Source organism: Poecilia mexicana, unplaced genomic scaffold, assembly GCF_051168715.1.
Source record: "Poecilia mexicana isolate PSO_F unplaced genomic scaffold, ASM5116871v1 scaffold_18, whole genome shotgun sequence".
NCBI lineage: Eukaryota > Metazoa > Chordata > Actinopteri > Cyprinodontiformes > Poeciliidae > Poecilia > Poecilia mexicana.
In genome coordinates, this window is record NW_028263387.1 from 16,089,862 (window position 1) to 16,104,824 (window position 14,963).

The 14,963-nt window shown below is 39.2% G+C and overlaps 1 protein-coding gene across 1 annotated transcript in view; it reads right to left on the minus strand.

Annotated features, from left to right (window-relative positions):
• Positions 1-11,954: 11,954 nt before the first annotated feature.
• The window catches only part of usp53a (ubiquitin specific peptidase 53a), a 35,597-nt gene continuing 32,588 nt past the window's right edge, over positions 11,955-14,963 (minus strand). The window contains exons 15-17 of the mRNA XM_015008300.2: positions 14,471-14,534; positions 13,750-14,375; positions 11,955-13,021 (exon numbers count right to left, since the gene is read on the minus strand). Of these exons, the coding sequence (XP_014863786.2) occupies positions 12,945-13,021; positions 13,750-14,375; positions 14,471-14,534 (767 nt within the window). The 3' untranslated portion in view covers positions 11,955-12,944. The remainder of the gene's footprint in view (positions 13,022-13,749; positions 14,376-14,470; positions 14,535-14,963) is intronic.

The window sequence follows — 14,963 nt, forward strand, 5'->3', positions numbered from 1 at the left end:
CCAGTTTTCATAAATGTGGGAGATGGCTAATGAACATATAAGATTTAGTTAGTATTAAAATCAATTTAACAAGGATTTTTAATACGGAAATGGTATTCTATGGCCGACACAACAATGGGGATGACTGTTCACTATAAAGTTGTCCAGGAGAAAGTCGCCGACGACCTCCACAGGGACGGTAGACAAGTTGCATCCCAGTGTTGTATCTAAGCACATTCGTAGAAGATTCAGTGGAAGGAAAAAGTGTGCATTCAAAAAGAAAAAACTAAAAAACTATGCCAGTGAACTGCTGAGTTATGTGCCGTCAATACTTGGTCAGAACCCTTTTTATGAATCACTCATGGAACCAATCAGCCTGTGTCATAACCCTTTATGGACATTATGCTGCCATCAATGCAAGTTGAGGTATATTTCAAACTTTACTGCAATTCAGGAGTCAGATCTAGAGAAAGCTATGGCTACTTTTCATGTATCCATTTATAAAATACATAGATTTCTTTCTATTGTCTGTGCCATCTACAAATTAACCATCTTTATTCAATGCATCATCTGTGTCAATGACAACTGAAATGGTTATTTTTAAACAGTTGTAAATAAATTCAGGTAATAAGGGGTTAAGAAAGTCCAGGTTGCTGTAATAGTCGCCGTTGCCTCGTCTTCATTTAGTCTGGCGTCTCATGTTCCTCTTGACAATCCTCCATGATTATGTATGGGGATTATGTCTGCTGGTTAATCAAGCACATGGTCATTAAAGCAGATATTGGTGTTTTGGGCAGTTTTACCCCTCCTAGAAATCTAAATAAACTTGTCAGTAAAGCTTGTCAACAGTGAGAAGCATGGAGTGCTCTGACTTTGCTTTTCATACTAAAACAACAAAAATCTGTATCGACTCTTAAGCAACTTTGATTCTTCGCCTCTCCACTGTTCTCCAGACTCTGGGACCTTGATTTCTAAAATAAATCTAAAATTTGTTTTCATTTAAAAAGAGATATTTGGACTAGTGCAGTCATCTCTCTTTGTTTTCCTCTGTTGTCTCTGCTTCAGGAGTGGCAGAACACAAATGACATGTGTAGCTCATGTCCTGGATAAGCTTCTTGAAGCCTTGAGAGTCTCCCCAAAGTCTTCGCTTGTGCACCCTTTTCTACTAGACTTTTTCCTTCCACTTAACTTGGAAACAGCAGCAGGCAAACAGACAGCTTCATATACCGTTGTGGAGGGCGGTGTTGACTGTGTTCTGGACAATTTTCTCCTCAGTAGTCTTCCTCATGATTGTCATAAGATTGCTTCTGGGAAGTGAAACTTTTCTGCATTATTGACTTTGTGTAATATTAACATTTTCTGGAAAGCAGAGTTTTTATTAGCTGCACGTCAGAAACATCAAACTGAACCGAAATGAACACTTGAATAGAATTACTTTGTGTACGAGTTTCACTTTTTAAAATTGTTTCGCTGAATTGCATCAACTTTTTGATGATATTCTAATTTACTTAGACTCGCACGTAAATATAATTTCTCCTCTTTTTGTGACTAGCCTGGCAGCGAGTGGAGCTACTATACATGTCCGTGATGTTCGAGCGGTGCTCGGCACTACTGAAAGCATGTATTATCAATTCATGCTTGGGCTGAACATAAACTGTAATTATATTCAGTCACACTGAATAGGAAAACACTGAATAATATCCCATTGGCATGTCGAACCCGCACTCCTCTACAAGTGTGATTTCTTATCGTCGAGCTGCCACTTCCCTTCAACCTGAAAAAAAAAAAAAAAAACACGAGGGGGACAGAGACGACGTGGAGGAGCAGTCAGTGTGAAGGAGGAGATCAAATGGCGGGGCAGTTATGAGATGTGGGTCTGATGCCTTTTCAGGCTGCTCTGTTTTGGCTGCCACACCAGTCAATCACAATTACAATGGCAAAGAGAGATGGGAGCAGTGGTGCAGAAAGAGCAGGGGTGATAATTACAATGCAAGGGACAAGATAATGGGAACACGCTGCACTCTCCCAATCATTTCATGTATCAGCCTCTGACTGACCCACCCCCGCACCTCATACCCCCGCTGACAACCAGCAATCACAGGTCATATTTGTGAAATCCAAAATGAATTAATTCGACGACAGCGGTGGGGGTCGTGATCCGTCTTCGCGCTGCGCACGTGTTTGCCTGCGTGCGTGGTTTTGTCAAATGCCAAAGAATATTTACCTCTCGCTTCCCGTCTTCCCTGCGAAACGGGCTCCGCGTGGCGTTATCGCCGCAGGATGAAGAGGAGGGGGTGCAAACACAGCTCCCTAAGCTGCTTGTTGAGAATAGGGGCGTCACCGGGCTAGTCAGCCCTCCGTCTGAGACGGAATAAATTTAGTCTTCTGTGTTACAGGCATACGGCACTGAATAAATATTGTTGCTCGACGCAGGCCCTTTTACATGTTTCACAGTTTAACAGACTAAAAATCTAAATTGCTCTAATTAGCCATGATCTGGCTAATCTGGAATAACAACATTATACCAAGGCCATAAAAGGTATAGTTTCAAAACTGAACAAAAAAAACAAAAAAACTTGATCATGCCATTCTTACAGTTAAAAAAATGAGACTACCTGTTGCTCCAGGCTGCTGGCCGACTGGCTAAAAGAAGAATGCCACATTTCTTCCTAGCTTACAAGAAGTGTCTTCATTCAATAACATATGGAAAATATTTCCTGTTGAGAAAAATCACTAAATCTCATGGTTCAGAAATTAAACACTAAAAAAAAAATACATACACTCAAAGTTATGGTGACCAGACATCCTTTTCAAATCTGCTCTATCCTCATAAACCTATCTACAACTTAAAGTTGCAATAGGGACTTGTGAGAACACCGTGTTCCTCCCCTTTGCTTTCCGCTCCGCTCCCTAGCTCTTCCCCTACATAGGAGCCTCCTGACAACTCCACATATGGGGAGTTTTAGTGTAATGCTGGGTTGTATGTCTGCCATTGGCACGTCGGCAATCTTGAGTTTGAATGACTGCATCAGCTGTGCGGAGGAAGGGTGTGAGCAGCGCGTACACAAGCACCAAGACCTTCCTCCTGGCTCTGATTGGTCGTTTCTGACCGGGAGCTGTGCATTTCTGCAAACTGCATCATGTCCACTGGGAGCAGACTGAGGAGCTTTTCTTTTTTTTTTCCCTGATATTCTGCTTATAATGTCCTGCTAGGACACTGAAAGTTTTAACAAATATGTAAAAAATTAATTTACCTAAAGTTACTTTCTGCAGCTTTAAGCAAAGTTGTCAGTTTTGTGTGTTCCCTTCAAAGGAGCTCTACGCATCACTTTTTTTTAGTAACAATGTTTAAAAATTACAATTAGCATTATTAGTAATATGGTGTGTTCAGGTGCAAAACACTGGAAGTTTAAAGAACACATTTTCACCTTAAACCAGGCATGACCAGATGCTCCTCAAGGTTCACACAGAGAAGCTAAATGAGTGACCAGAATAGTTCACCAAGGGCCAACAAGGATTTCATTTGTACAATTGTCTCCCTTCAATAAACTGAGAATTTAAGTGATACTTAGAATTCTCTGTATTTTGCTGATGTTACTATATAGAAGTCACATTTTTACTTTAACCACAAATTAGCAGAAAAATTTAAGAACTGGCCAAAGCCCTGTCAGCATATAATAGCTTGACGAAAATCCAACATGGAGAGAACGCTGCTGAAAATAATGCATCGGTCCATAAAATCAGACGTATATGTTGGATAGACGTACCAAACCTCCCTTGCCGACTCTCAATGGATATTACTTTACTACGCAGAGAAGTTAATGTGTCCATCTGGTCCTCTCAAATAAAGTCAGCTGGGAATTTTAATCATAGGATCACGTAAAATAAAAAATACCCCAAAGCATAAAGTCGCTTAATGAAAATTAAGTTTTCTTATAAGCATGGTCATTAGGGTTTCATCTCTTTGCTTCTCTATGGAGGTACGTAAGCCGAGCGCTGTGATTTGAACAATTCCAAGGCCTCACCCATTCGAGCATAGGCACAATCAGTCATGACACAAACTGAGAAGGATGAACGTATAGTTTTTCTTTTCATTTTCTTGGTCAAAATGTTTCGTTTTCCTCTTCAAAAATGTTATGTTTCTACATTTGGGCCAAAGATATTGACACACTGGAAAATTCATTAGCTCATTCCAAAAAATATGTTTTAATGGCACATTGACTCCAGTTGAGGAGTAAAGCGGTAGGAGGGATCCGACCAGGCCTCATCAAGACAGTTGTTCGCCTCATAGAACGATTTAAGGTTAAAGGTTAACCTAACATGCATGTTTGGGTTTGTGGAGAAAAGTGTCCAGAAAAGTATAGTGCCTTGATAAAGTACGTTTGATTATTTTTCCCCACACGATCCAGTAAGGTGGAGGCAGCATCACGGTGTGGGAATGCTTTTCTCTGTGATGGACACAGAAGCTGGCCAGAGTTTACAGAGAGATGTATGGAGACTAATAAATATTGGAGGAAAACCTGTAAAAAATGTTGAGTTTCACCTTCAAGCAGGAAAATGATCCTAAATGTGCAGCCAGAGTGACAACGGAATGGCTCAGATCAAAGCATGTTGTTGTGTTAGAATGGCCCAGCCAAAGTCCAGATCCAAATTCAAGTGAGAATTTGTGCCACCAGTTGAACGTCGACGACCATACATCAACAAAATTTTACGCTAAAGCGGTGGTTTTTGATAACATTCAATGTGTTCATCAGCAAAACATCAATCGAGTGAATCTCACATCCACAGCTCAGTGAGTAAATACACCAAGGAAGAGTGGAAACATTGTGCCTGCCATGATCTGGTGAAATATTTGACTGGATTTAAAAAAAAATAGTAACAAAGTGTGTAAAGCTCTTTAAATAACTACAGGATAAACTACCATCTGTCTGAGCTGAAGAAGTCGTCGTCTCAGTTCCCCCCCCCACACTCAAATAGAAACATCAGCGCTTGCGTATTTGTACACATCCGTGCATCTTTGTATTTGGCACAAACACATGGAGGGAAGGTTGAAGAGGCAGAGACCACACTGCTGTCAAGCTGCCTGAGGGAGAAGGCAGAGCTAATCCACAGTTATCAACACTTTTAAGCCTGCAGACTTCAGAGCCATTTGCAACCCCCTCCCCCACACCACCTCCCCTCCCCCCCCGCTGCGTCGACTCTGCATTGGCTTTTCACACGAAGGATGCTCCTGTTTCTACCTGAATCCATGACAGGCTGTCTGCCAGTGGTGGCTCACTTTTGGGTTTCCAGGGAGACGGTAAAAGCTTTGCGCCTGAACGTACTGGGGGATGCAATGTGTCACGCCCCATTTCGGCTCCCAGGCACAAGCTGCAGAGTTCTCAATCCTGCAAAAGCTTCTCCTTCAACCGGTGTTTACCACATAATCTCAGCCAGTGACAAAGGACAAAACTGCTTTCGGTTTGTGCGTCACTCTAAGAACAAGACTTGGATATACACAATTCCTCTCTCTACATATGAGCCTTTTATTATACCACAGCTTGTTTAGCATCTTTGTTGTCCCTGAATGATAAAAAGACCACTAACCACTAAAACCTTCAAAACTACCTGCAGGGATTTAAATTGTGATGCGATTTAAAATAATATCCTAGTATAAAAAGCATTCAGTGCAACATCATTGAAAATAATTATTAAAAGCACTAAAATTTTATTACGAATATTATGCATCCTAACATATAATGCTACCCAAATATGGAATTTTATTTATTCCTTTTTATCGTTGATGTATTATTTTTTTTATTTAATTTTTGTGTATTTTTGTACATTTACATGCATTTCACTTTGACAATCACATTCTCCAAATAAAGAAAAACAGATCTTTAATATTTTAACTATTTAGTTTGTTTTGCATCTTTACAATTTGACTGATGCATTTACATCTTTTAAAATTAAAACAATTGGCAAGAAAAAGCATTTGCTTTGTTGTAAAATTCAAAACATATCCAGTAAACAATTTTACAACATAAAGAAAAAAAAAAAAAAAAAAACATAGGTTGAGAAAAGGATGCTTAAGGAAACTATAAAGGCCTTTTTCCTTTTTATGCAGATTGCAGCTGATGTTATATTGGCATAAATTTGTACAGTTCGCGCCAACAACTTGGCAGGGCTTATAAAGATCAAAGCAAACAAAAGGATATGAACATTTTCTCTAAATGAGCATTAAGAAACTATCTGCCGGGGTCAAAGCAATAACATGCAATCAGTGTGGTCTCTCTGAAAGACTCCAAGATTATGGAGGAGAGAAAAAAAGAACTCAAATAATGAAAGGATTAGAATTTCAAATTGCAATTAAAAACACCCAAAAGTCACAGAGAGGGAAAGTTAACGGAGCAAGTACTTCTTAGAGGCGACAAGTCGAGTCTTTGCTCTGTACATTTTCTATCATTCTAATCCTCGTAACAGCGTTTGGCATAATAAAGAGTCTGAGCTTAAGTCGTGACTGATATCGATTTGTCCGAGTCAAGGATGACTGATAACACTTGTTGTAGTTTTAGAGAGACGAGGGAATCTTGGGGGGGAAAAAGAAAAAAAAAAAAAAAAAAAGGCAACAGCACCCAAACTGAGCAGCAACACGTGACAGATTCCAATATAGACAAAAGAAGACAGAGTGGTCTTATACGTCTAATTTCAATCCATACATGCAAGGTACTTCCTTCAGTCTAAAGCCAAAATGCCTTGTTTATATCCCAAAACAAAGCTCTCTCCGCATTCACAGTTGCGGTTTTATTTCATGAAAAAATACTGAAACAAGGATTATGAGGGAAAATGTTTTGAAACTTGCAAATGGATCGACTCTGGACATAATAGAAAAAACATTATGTTTTACCTCCCCCTAGTGGAAGGTGGCGGGAATGGCAATGCGTGCACGCAACCTACTAAAACATCCAGTTTTATTCCCAAAAGAGAATTGTGGTGTGTTTCCCCCACTGGCGAATAATTTAGGAATATAATGACGGCAAGGATACAAGTCATTATTTTTGACAGGCACAAGAAATTACAAACATTACAGCGCATTAGCAAAGCAGAACCTCTGAATCATTGCTTTCCGACGTCTCTCGAGGTTGAAAATTGTCAAACGAACCCCAATGCCGTGGCTTCCTCAGCCTCTTAAATTTTCCTCCGACCTCACAAGGTCCTATTTTTCCCCATTTCTCTTGCCGAGCAATCAGATTTCACACTTTCTTCTGCCCCGAGTGAGAGCAAGCCTCTTTCTGATAATCCTGTTCCTACTCCTTGTCAGATTGACAACAAGAACAGAGGCCCCTGTGGGCTGTGTGCACATGCATACGTACACATACACATCTTCTATACCGGGCACAAGAAATACAGACAGGACAAAAAGAGCTGGGAGGAAAAAAAAAAAAAAAAAAAAGATTATAGGAAGAAGAAATGAATAGTGAAAAGAGTTTTATATCAGGACTGGAAATTTGACTGGCACACATTTTTGGATAAATGGCGGTCAAATCCAACCAAAGATTTATAGCTGTGTACTTTGCCTCACCAAATTAAGGAGCCAAACTAATACCGAGTTCTCATGTGCATAAACACATGCTGTAATCATAGAAGACACACATCGACTACAAAAAAAAAAAAAAAAATGGATTCAGGGTTGACAATCACATTTAATTTTGGCAGTTTGATGGAGGACAATAAACAGCAACATTTCTGAGAGAAATTCCTGGAGGTGGGTCACTTTTTCCTTCTCCTTTTTGACTTGCCTTATAGGGCTGAGCCCTACAATGTGAAATAATATCAAAATTAATTATGCTATTTATAGCATTGCTTTGTATTAGTCCATATTCTACCCATGTGTAGGTTTTTCTTGGTTCAGCAAGCAAAGTCAGCAACGGCACGACGTGGAAGGCGGCAATGTTTCACCTTGGCGATTACATCGAACAGAAGTTATTTACACCCTGCTCTAATTTCAAGAATGGTCCGTCAAAGTAGCTTCACTAGAAATTGAAGCTCAAAGTAAGATCCACAACTACAACGGAAATACTTTCCAGGACAATCCAACATCAAACTAGTCTTCAAAAATATATATTTACTGTAGTGTCAAATAACTACAGTAATTTATGAGTCTTGTGTCAAACTCAAGACTCATAAGGTCAAATCGAGGCCACCTTAGCCATTTCTGTGGCGAACGCCACATAAAAAGAATCTTCAAGATAACAGTTGTGTGCCTAGATATTATTTTAGCACTCAAATCAAAGCCATTTTATCGGTATTGTGCCAAATTACATCGATATGAAAAACTGTTGAACAATATTTCAATTTTAATATGGACTCATCAAATGCAGAGACTGCTGCCATGTTAGCATGGGTTTTAAAGTCACAGTGAAATGCAACGTAAAAAATGTTTTAAAATGTTTTTAATGTGTTCAAGCTGCAGGACTCGGCTTCTCGGTGAACAAACAGTTGAGACTCATAGACCCAACTAAAATTTAAACGTTTAGATACGAGTTTAGTTCAGTGTCACTTTTCTAATCTCTGCTACATCTTTATATATATATATATGTAAATAAGGCTCCAAATAAAAACAAGTTATGGAGTAATTCCACTTAATAAAATCCCCCATAAATATTGATTTATTGCAGTGACTCTCAGTACAAGTTATGTGTTATTTAACTTATAACTTGTCAAGTTGCTTTATTTCTAAATCTTTTTTGGTTTTTCCATGTCCTGGATGGCTAAGAACCTATAACCCCGATGTTTTATTTAATCAAGGATAATGCTTAACGTCATCCTTGATGTTTACATTACACCCAGTGTTTATCAGGTGTCAAATTTCATCTCCAGAAAAGTTTCCTTGTGCGTTAAACATTGGAGATAAAGTAACTTTACTTTAATCTGTCTTTACCGTCACTGGTGGAGAAAAATCCCCATTTAAAATAACAACCCATTGCTTGGTGGAGGGAAAAAAAGCCTGGTGGCCCGCCAGGCTGATAAAACACTGGGAGAAATTCTGAGTTCTGTCTATAGCTCTGGTTGTAAGTGGGAACCCTGTCTATAAAACCATTTCTAAATAGGAACATTCTGTGTTTATATTTCTGAGCGATCTTTAGGCTGCTCTCTATCCCTCACCTACGACCCGTTTGCCATGGCAGACCCCACCCAGATAGAGGAATGAAGCCTCCGAAGGCTCCAAGGATCACTGGGACACTCAAAGCCCACTCAAAGGTGGCACCCCACGGAAGGGGAAAAAACAAAGCCAGAAACGGTTCCCTGCTCTGAAATGAACTGATCTGGAGAGAGGACAGAAGGTGGCACTCTGGTGTTTCTAACTAAACAAGAAGTTTAGTCAGAAACTAAGCTTTTTGTTTTTTCAGTTATTTTTCTCTCTACAGAAGCTACACCTGGTCTAGTGTTCTGATTAGCTGTGGTTCCTTCCTGGAAAAGGGAATTAGCTGACATGATGCTGCCATCACCTAACGGTTCACCCTCTCCTTTTCATTTCCACGAGCATGGAAAGTTCTCCTGAGCAACTGACCTGTTGCGTCTCTGCTCCGTCTTCTCTCAGCTCCAGTCGGTCCTCAGCTTGACGGAAGTGACCTTACCTTCATTGTAGTAAATCCATAGTCGATCAACTGCTAGCTCCAGATGCCATTACATCGCCTCACATGTTTCAGGGACGCCAGCAGCCAAACAAACCGCCACTGAGAGGCCACTGTCGGGTCTCTCCTTGTGTGCTGCTCTGTTTAGACACCAAAAATGGCTTCACTAACGTCATCGGTGGAAAAAGACAACTTAGAATAAGGTTTCCGAAAAATAACTTACCGAATAACCAAGGCAGCGATTTCAAACTTGGCCCTCCCGCGGGCTGCTAGCCATCTCTGCGGCCTACTTGTAGGTCAAGTACAAGACGCCAAACTAGGCCTGGATGAACACTGACACGATTTCAATCGGACCCACAAAGGTTTCAGTCATAAGACTGGGCGTCCGCTCGGATTCCGCGTCTTGGGAGATCAGAAAATAGCATTTTTAATCCGGGTCCCAAAGTTCATGAATGTAGTTTTGTGTCTCTGTGAGACCAGGTACTAGCCGTATCTTTTTTTATAAACGCTCGAGTAGAAGCTGCGTCATATTTTTTTTACCCAGCATGGCGCATGCGTATCACGCTCATTGATGACAGATTTATTTTAAGTATTCAAAATTTCAAAATGTACATTTTTCTAAGAACTAATACAGTTTTAGAAAAAAATTAGAGAAATAGTAAAAAAAAAAAAAACTTTATATATATATATATATATATATATATATATATATATATATATATATATATATATATATATATATATATATATATATATATATATATATCTTTAAACCCTAAAGCTATATGAGGGATATATTTGTTTTTATATTTTCAGAGCTTAATACCAAACTGCTTATGGAGAGTCAAGACTTATGGAGAGTGAAGAGAGTCAAATCACAATAAATAACTTATGTAGTAATTATTTAAGTGTGCCATTAATTTATTAAAACTCTTCACTATCCATAGATCTGTTTTCCAATCTGTCTATAAATAATATAAGTTTATTCATAAATTGCTTATTTAAAAATATACAATAAAATTTTGTAAAATACATTTTTCTTTATCTTTGATTTTTTTTTTTTTGCAAGTATAAGTCAACAAATCTTAATTAAATGTTCAGGTTGGATTTAATTTAAATACAACTTCTTTTTGTCAACTTCTTCTCATTTGGATGTTTCTGAACTACATAAACTTTATTTACTGGTCAGAATCCAGAGCCGTGCAGATCATTGCCAACTTCATCTACAGAAACGGAGAGACTCAGCCTTCAGCGAAACCACCAGTCACATCCACATTTCTGTCGAAAAATCATCTAGTTTCAACCATATTTATTATCTTTAAAGTTCCTTACTTAACTATGAACCATTTATTTTTTAAAAAAAGTTGTAAAATTACAAAATAAAAAAAGAATTTTCCTCCACTTTTCAGTTTTCTCTAATGTGTTTTGAAGAAAAAAAATCTACATAAAATAGCAGTAAAGCTGAACTGATAATGTGCAGTGGTAGCATAAGTGATCAAATTGTGTATTAACATGCAAGACAACAGCTCAGTGTGGCTGTAGCCCCTAAGAACTTTTTGTCAGCCGTTATCCTGAATTATGTCACAGCATAATGGCAGCAAAGAGCTTCCCATACATGCAGGGGAAAATGTTATGAATATATAAAACACCAACAAACCCAGATTGCCAAACCTGTCTTGTGCTCACAATTCTACATTTTTCAGTTTTTGGAACATTTTTTTATTTACCACAAATTAAAGTTATTTCATATGCACACTCCAACATTAAACCACTTCCTTTTCCAGATCAGTTAGAATTAACAAAAATATCTATTTAAAAATTAGAATTAATTTTTACATCATTTACACTCATAAAAATCAGACATTTACATACTCTAAGATTAAATAATTGGAGAAAGCCCACAGAACTGATCTCCATAAGTGTGGTTTATTCTTGGTTGAATTACATACCCCTCGATGTTTCAGTTAATCTTTTCAAATAGCGGGCATCTTCCTTTGTTGTTTTTTTCCCCGGATTATAAAAAGTTCTCAAAGAAAACTCAGAACTTCTCCAAACATGTTGAGCTGCTGAGCTTAGATAACAGAAAAGCAATGAATCAATTCATTTTTAATAATTTATACAGAACATAGTCTGATATGATTTAAAAAATACAGGTACCTTCTTGTTTGTAAACAAAAGAACATAACTGCTCCCTTCTGCACATATGTGTACTAGAGGGACTTGCAAGTTGGTAGACTGCATTGGGGAAGATGACGGTGTAACCAGCAGGTGGCGGCAAATCATCACTTTTCACAGCATCGTGTTAAACAAATCAGCATTTCTGCTCCAATGTGAAATATGACCACAGGTGATGCATACAAATATGGTTAAATAAAACTGTTTATTTAGACATCAGTTAATAAAAAATAAAATTAAATGTTACAAAAATTCTTTAAAATGAAAGAGCTGTACAAATCAAATCTTTATCATTTAACCTCGACATAGAAAAATACTAAAGGCACTGTGCATTAGTCTGAAATATATATATATACACACAAACAAAAAGGAAAGACAGTTGCAACACTTTATCCTTAACCTCCCTTAAAAAAAAAAAAGCTTTGACTGTTAAACTGCCCATGCATATAAACCCAGTGAGTGTTAAAGAACAATGGAAAACAAATACAAAACAGAATAAAAGTTAATACACATTTAAAAATAAGAATGAGAGCAGTAAGTGTTGTACACATTTCAATCAAATATTCTATTTATCATAATCACAAGTCGCCTCCTAATTTATTTTCACCTTCACTGGCATTAGTGAAAGATCTTTTCAAACATAAAGCCTCTCCTCCAAGATGGTCGAGTTACTTAAGGACACAGACGTCTGTAAAATAGTGGCTTTTTTCATGTTCCCCTACAACGACCATGCAAATATCTCTCAAACAGATACAAGAACCTCTCTGAACATCAGAAAAAGGGGAGATCTGGGGCAAGCGCCTCATGAACGCTACAATGGGAGTAGTTAAATAAAAGCTTCCATAAAATGTAGACAGAACAAGGAGAAACATGATACATCTTAGAGTGATTTGTTTTCTAATCTCTTGTTTGTTAAAGTGACTTAATCTGACACATTCTTCACCGGTCTAATCCTCCACATACAGCAAAGTTCTCAGGACGTTTTGTACCCTTCTAGCGCTCTGTTGTGCAAATTCACAAAATAAAGACAATCGCCCTCCTTTCTGCAATCTCTTTGGCATTCTGTTTTGCTACATCAAGTGCACTGAGAGGAACGACACGTTCCACAGTAAGAGTTGGTGTAACAGTCGGTCCATTCAGCGTCTGGTTGCAGGAACATTCAAGTTCATTGTTCGATCATAGGAAACCGTGTTCGTCCAAGAATTTGGGAGTAACTGGGTTCCACTTTGCAGTAGTCTTAGTTGTAGAGAAGCCTGCAAAAAGAAAAAATGAAAAGAAATTGTTCAAATACACTAATGTCTCATGTTTCTATTAGGACTACGCTGAAGTAGTACATTTTATTTATATCACCAATTTCACAGGTAAAAATCTCAAAACAAAATAAAACATTAAAACACCTTCCCTGTCCCTGCAGAAAAATATTTTTTTAAAGAATTAAAGCCACAGAAACCATTCAAAAAATATTTCAAGGGAGGACATAGGCATTCTCCGGCCATCTTTATGATTTCTAAATGGCTTGTGGTAGGAAGAGTGTTTGAATTCAACTTCTAAGCAACCAAACAATGTAATGACCAGTCTGCAAAGGTCAGCCTATGTCAGGCTAAGCCAGCTTCGACTAGTCAGCCAAAGCCTACAAGGACTGCCAAGGTACAAACAAAGCACATTGTGGTTCAAAATGTCGGCTTCATTTATGAAATCTCACATCGGTTCTAGGCATGGCTGACTCGTGTGGTGATTTTTAAACAGCAAAATAAAGTTTTAAAGAGTCATTTCTATTTTCAAGTGCAACTCTGCTGCAAATCCTAGTTGAATTTTTGCTGTAACACACCTGAATCAAAAGGCTGAATTACCTCCTTGGCATTTAAGGAAGTTCTTCAAAAGCCTGGTCATTAACCATTTATTTTGTTCAGTTGTGTTGGAGTAGGGATGCATCCAGAAGTTGCACTTGAGGACTGGAGATGCAGTCTCCTGAGCTCCGTACCTGATTCTGTTGTATTGTGACCCCTTCCTTCTGCGTCACTCTCCCCCGATGAGGTGTGGTCCTCTGCTCTCCTGTACAAGCCCGATTTCTTGTGGTATTTGGCCCGGTAAGTATCGGTCATGCAGCTGTCCACAGAAAAGAAAGTGGTTGGGAGGACCATGTCTGTGAGGGAGGAGGATAGGGAGTCTGCACCGTCATCCAGTCTGGGTTTTGGACTGGGTAATCTGTCCTCGCTCTCGCTGGCTGACAGGTCGTTCCTCTCCTGGTCTGAAGACCCCGACTTGGAACTGGCGTCAGAGGAGAGTCTGTGCTCGACTGGCGTCTCGATCCATCGCCGGAAAACAGACAGATTGTCTTTGGGCTGGTTGCGGGGGTAGATGCCAGACAGGATGGGTTTGGGAGCTAGAGGTGGATGATAGCTGTGCAGAGAGTTTGTGTGGCCAGACTCGTCTTGCTCAGAGAGGGGTCCGGTGAGGTCATCCGAGCTGTTCCACTCAGAACTGCTGGTCTTCAGAGAGTACGGAGGGACGGGGCTCGCAGGGCTGCCGTGCGGATTTTCCTCTTGCTCACTATCCAGGCCATTGTTCTTTTCTCGGATTCCGGGCGTATATCGGAAGGCTCTTTTTCTGTTCAAGTACAAAAAATAAAAACCCCAGTATTAGTCTTGAATTTGTCAAAAACATGTTTTCGACACCACAGAACTTCAAGAAATGTTTGCTACCTTTCGATGGGTCGACCAGTGAGGATGTTGACATTTTGTAGATCAGGGGATTTTCTTCCTTGTTCTGAATTAAAAAAAAAAAAAAAAAAAAAAGTAATGTGTGACTGTTTTCTGTTTGTACATGAATTTCTTTCGGTCTGTCAGCAAAGACATGTTACCCAACAGGGGTCATGGTGAGGCCCGCTCCGCCTGGTGCTGGGAGAGGAAGTATCAAACTAGCTAGTCTGGCAGAGCGCCCTCGGGCCCCCTGTGTACCACTCTGACTGTCTGATGCAGCCAAAGTACATGGCCCTTCAAAGGGGGGAATGTGAGTTAATGTGCAGGGCGAGTCAGTTCAGGACTACAAGTCCTAAAAGCAGAACTGACCTAGAATGAACTCAAACAGAAGCTAAGACAGACACGAATAAAGGAGAAAAAGAGTATTTTCAGGGTCAAGCATGTGCTATGATGAATTGCATGGTGCTTTGCAAGTATTTTTACCCGTGGAATTTTT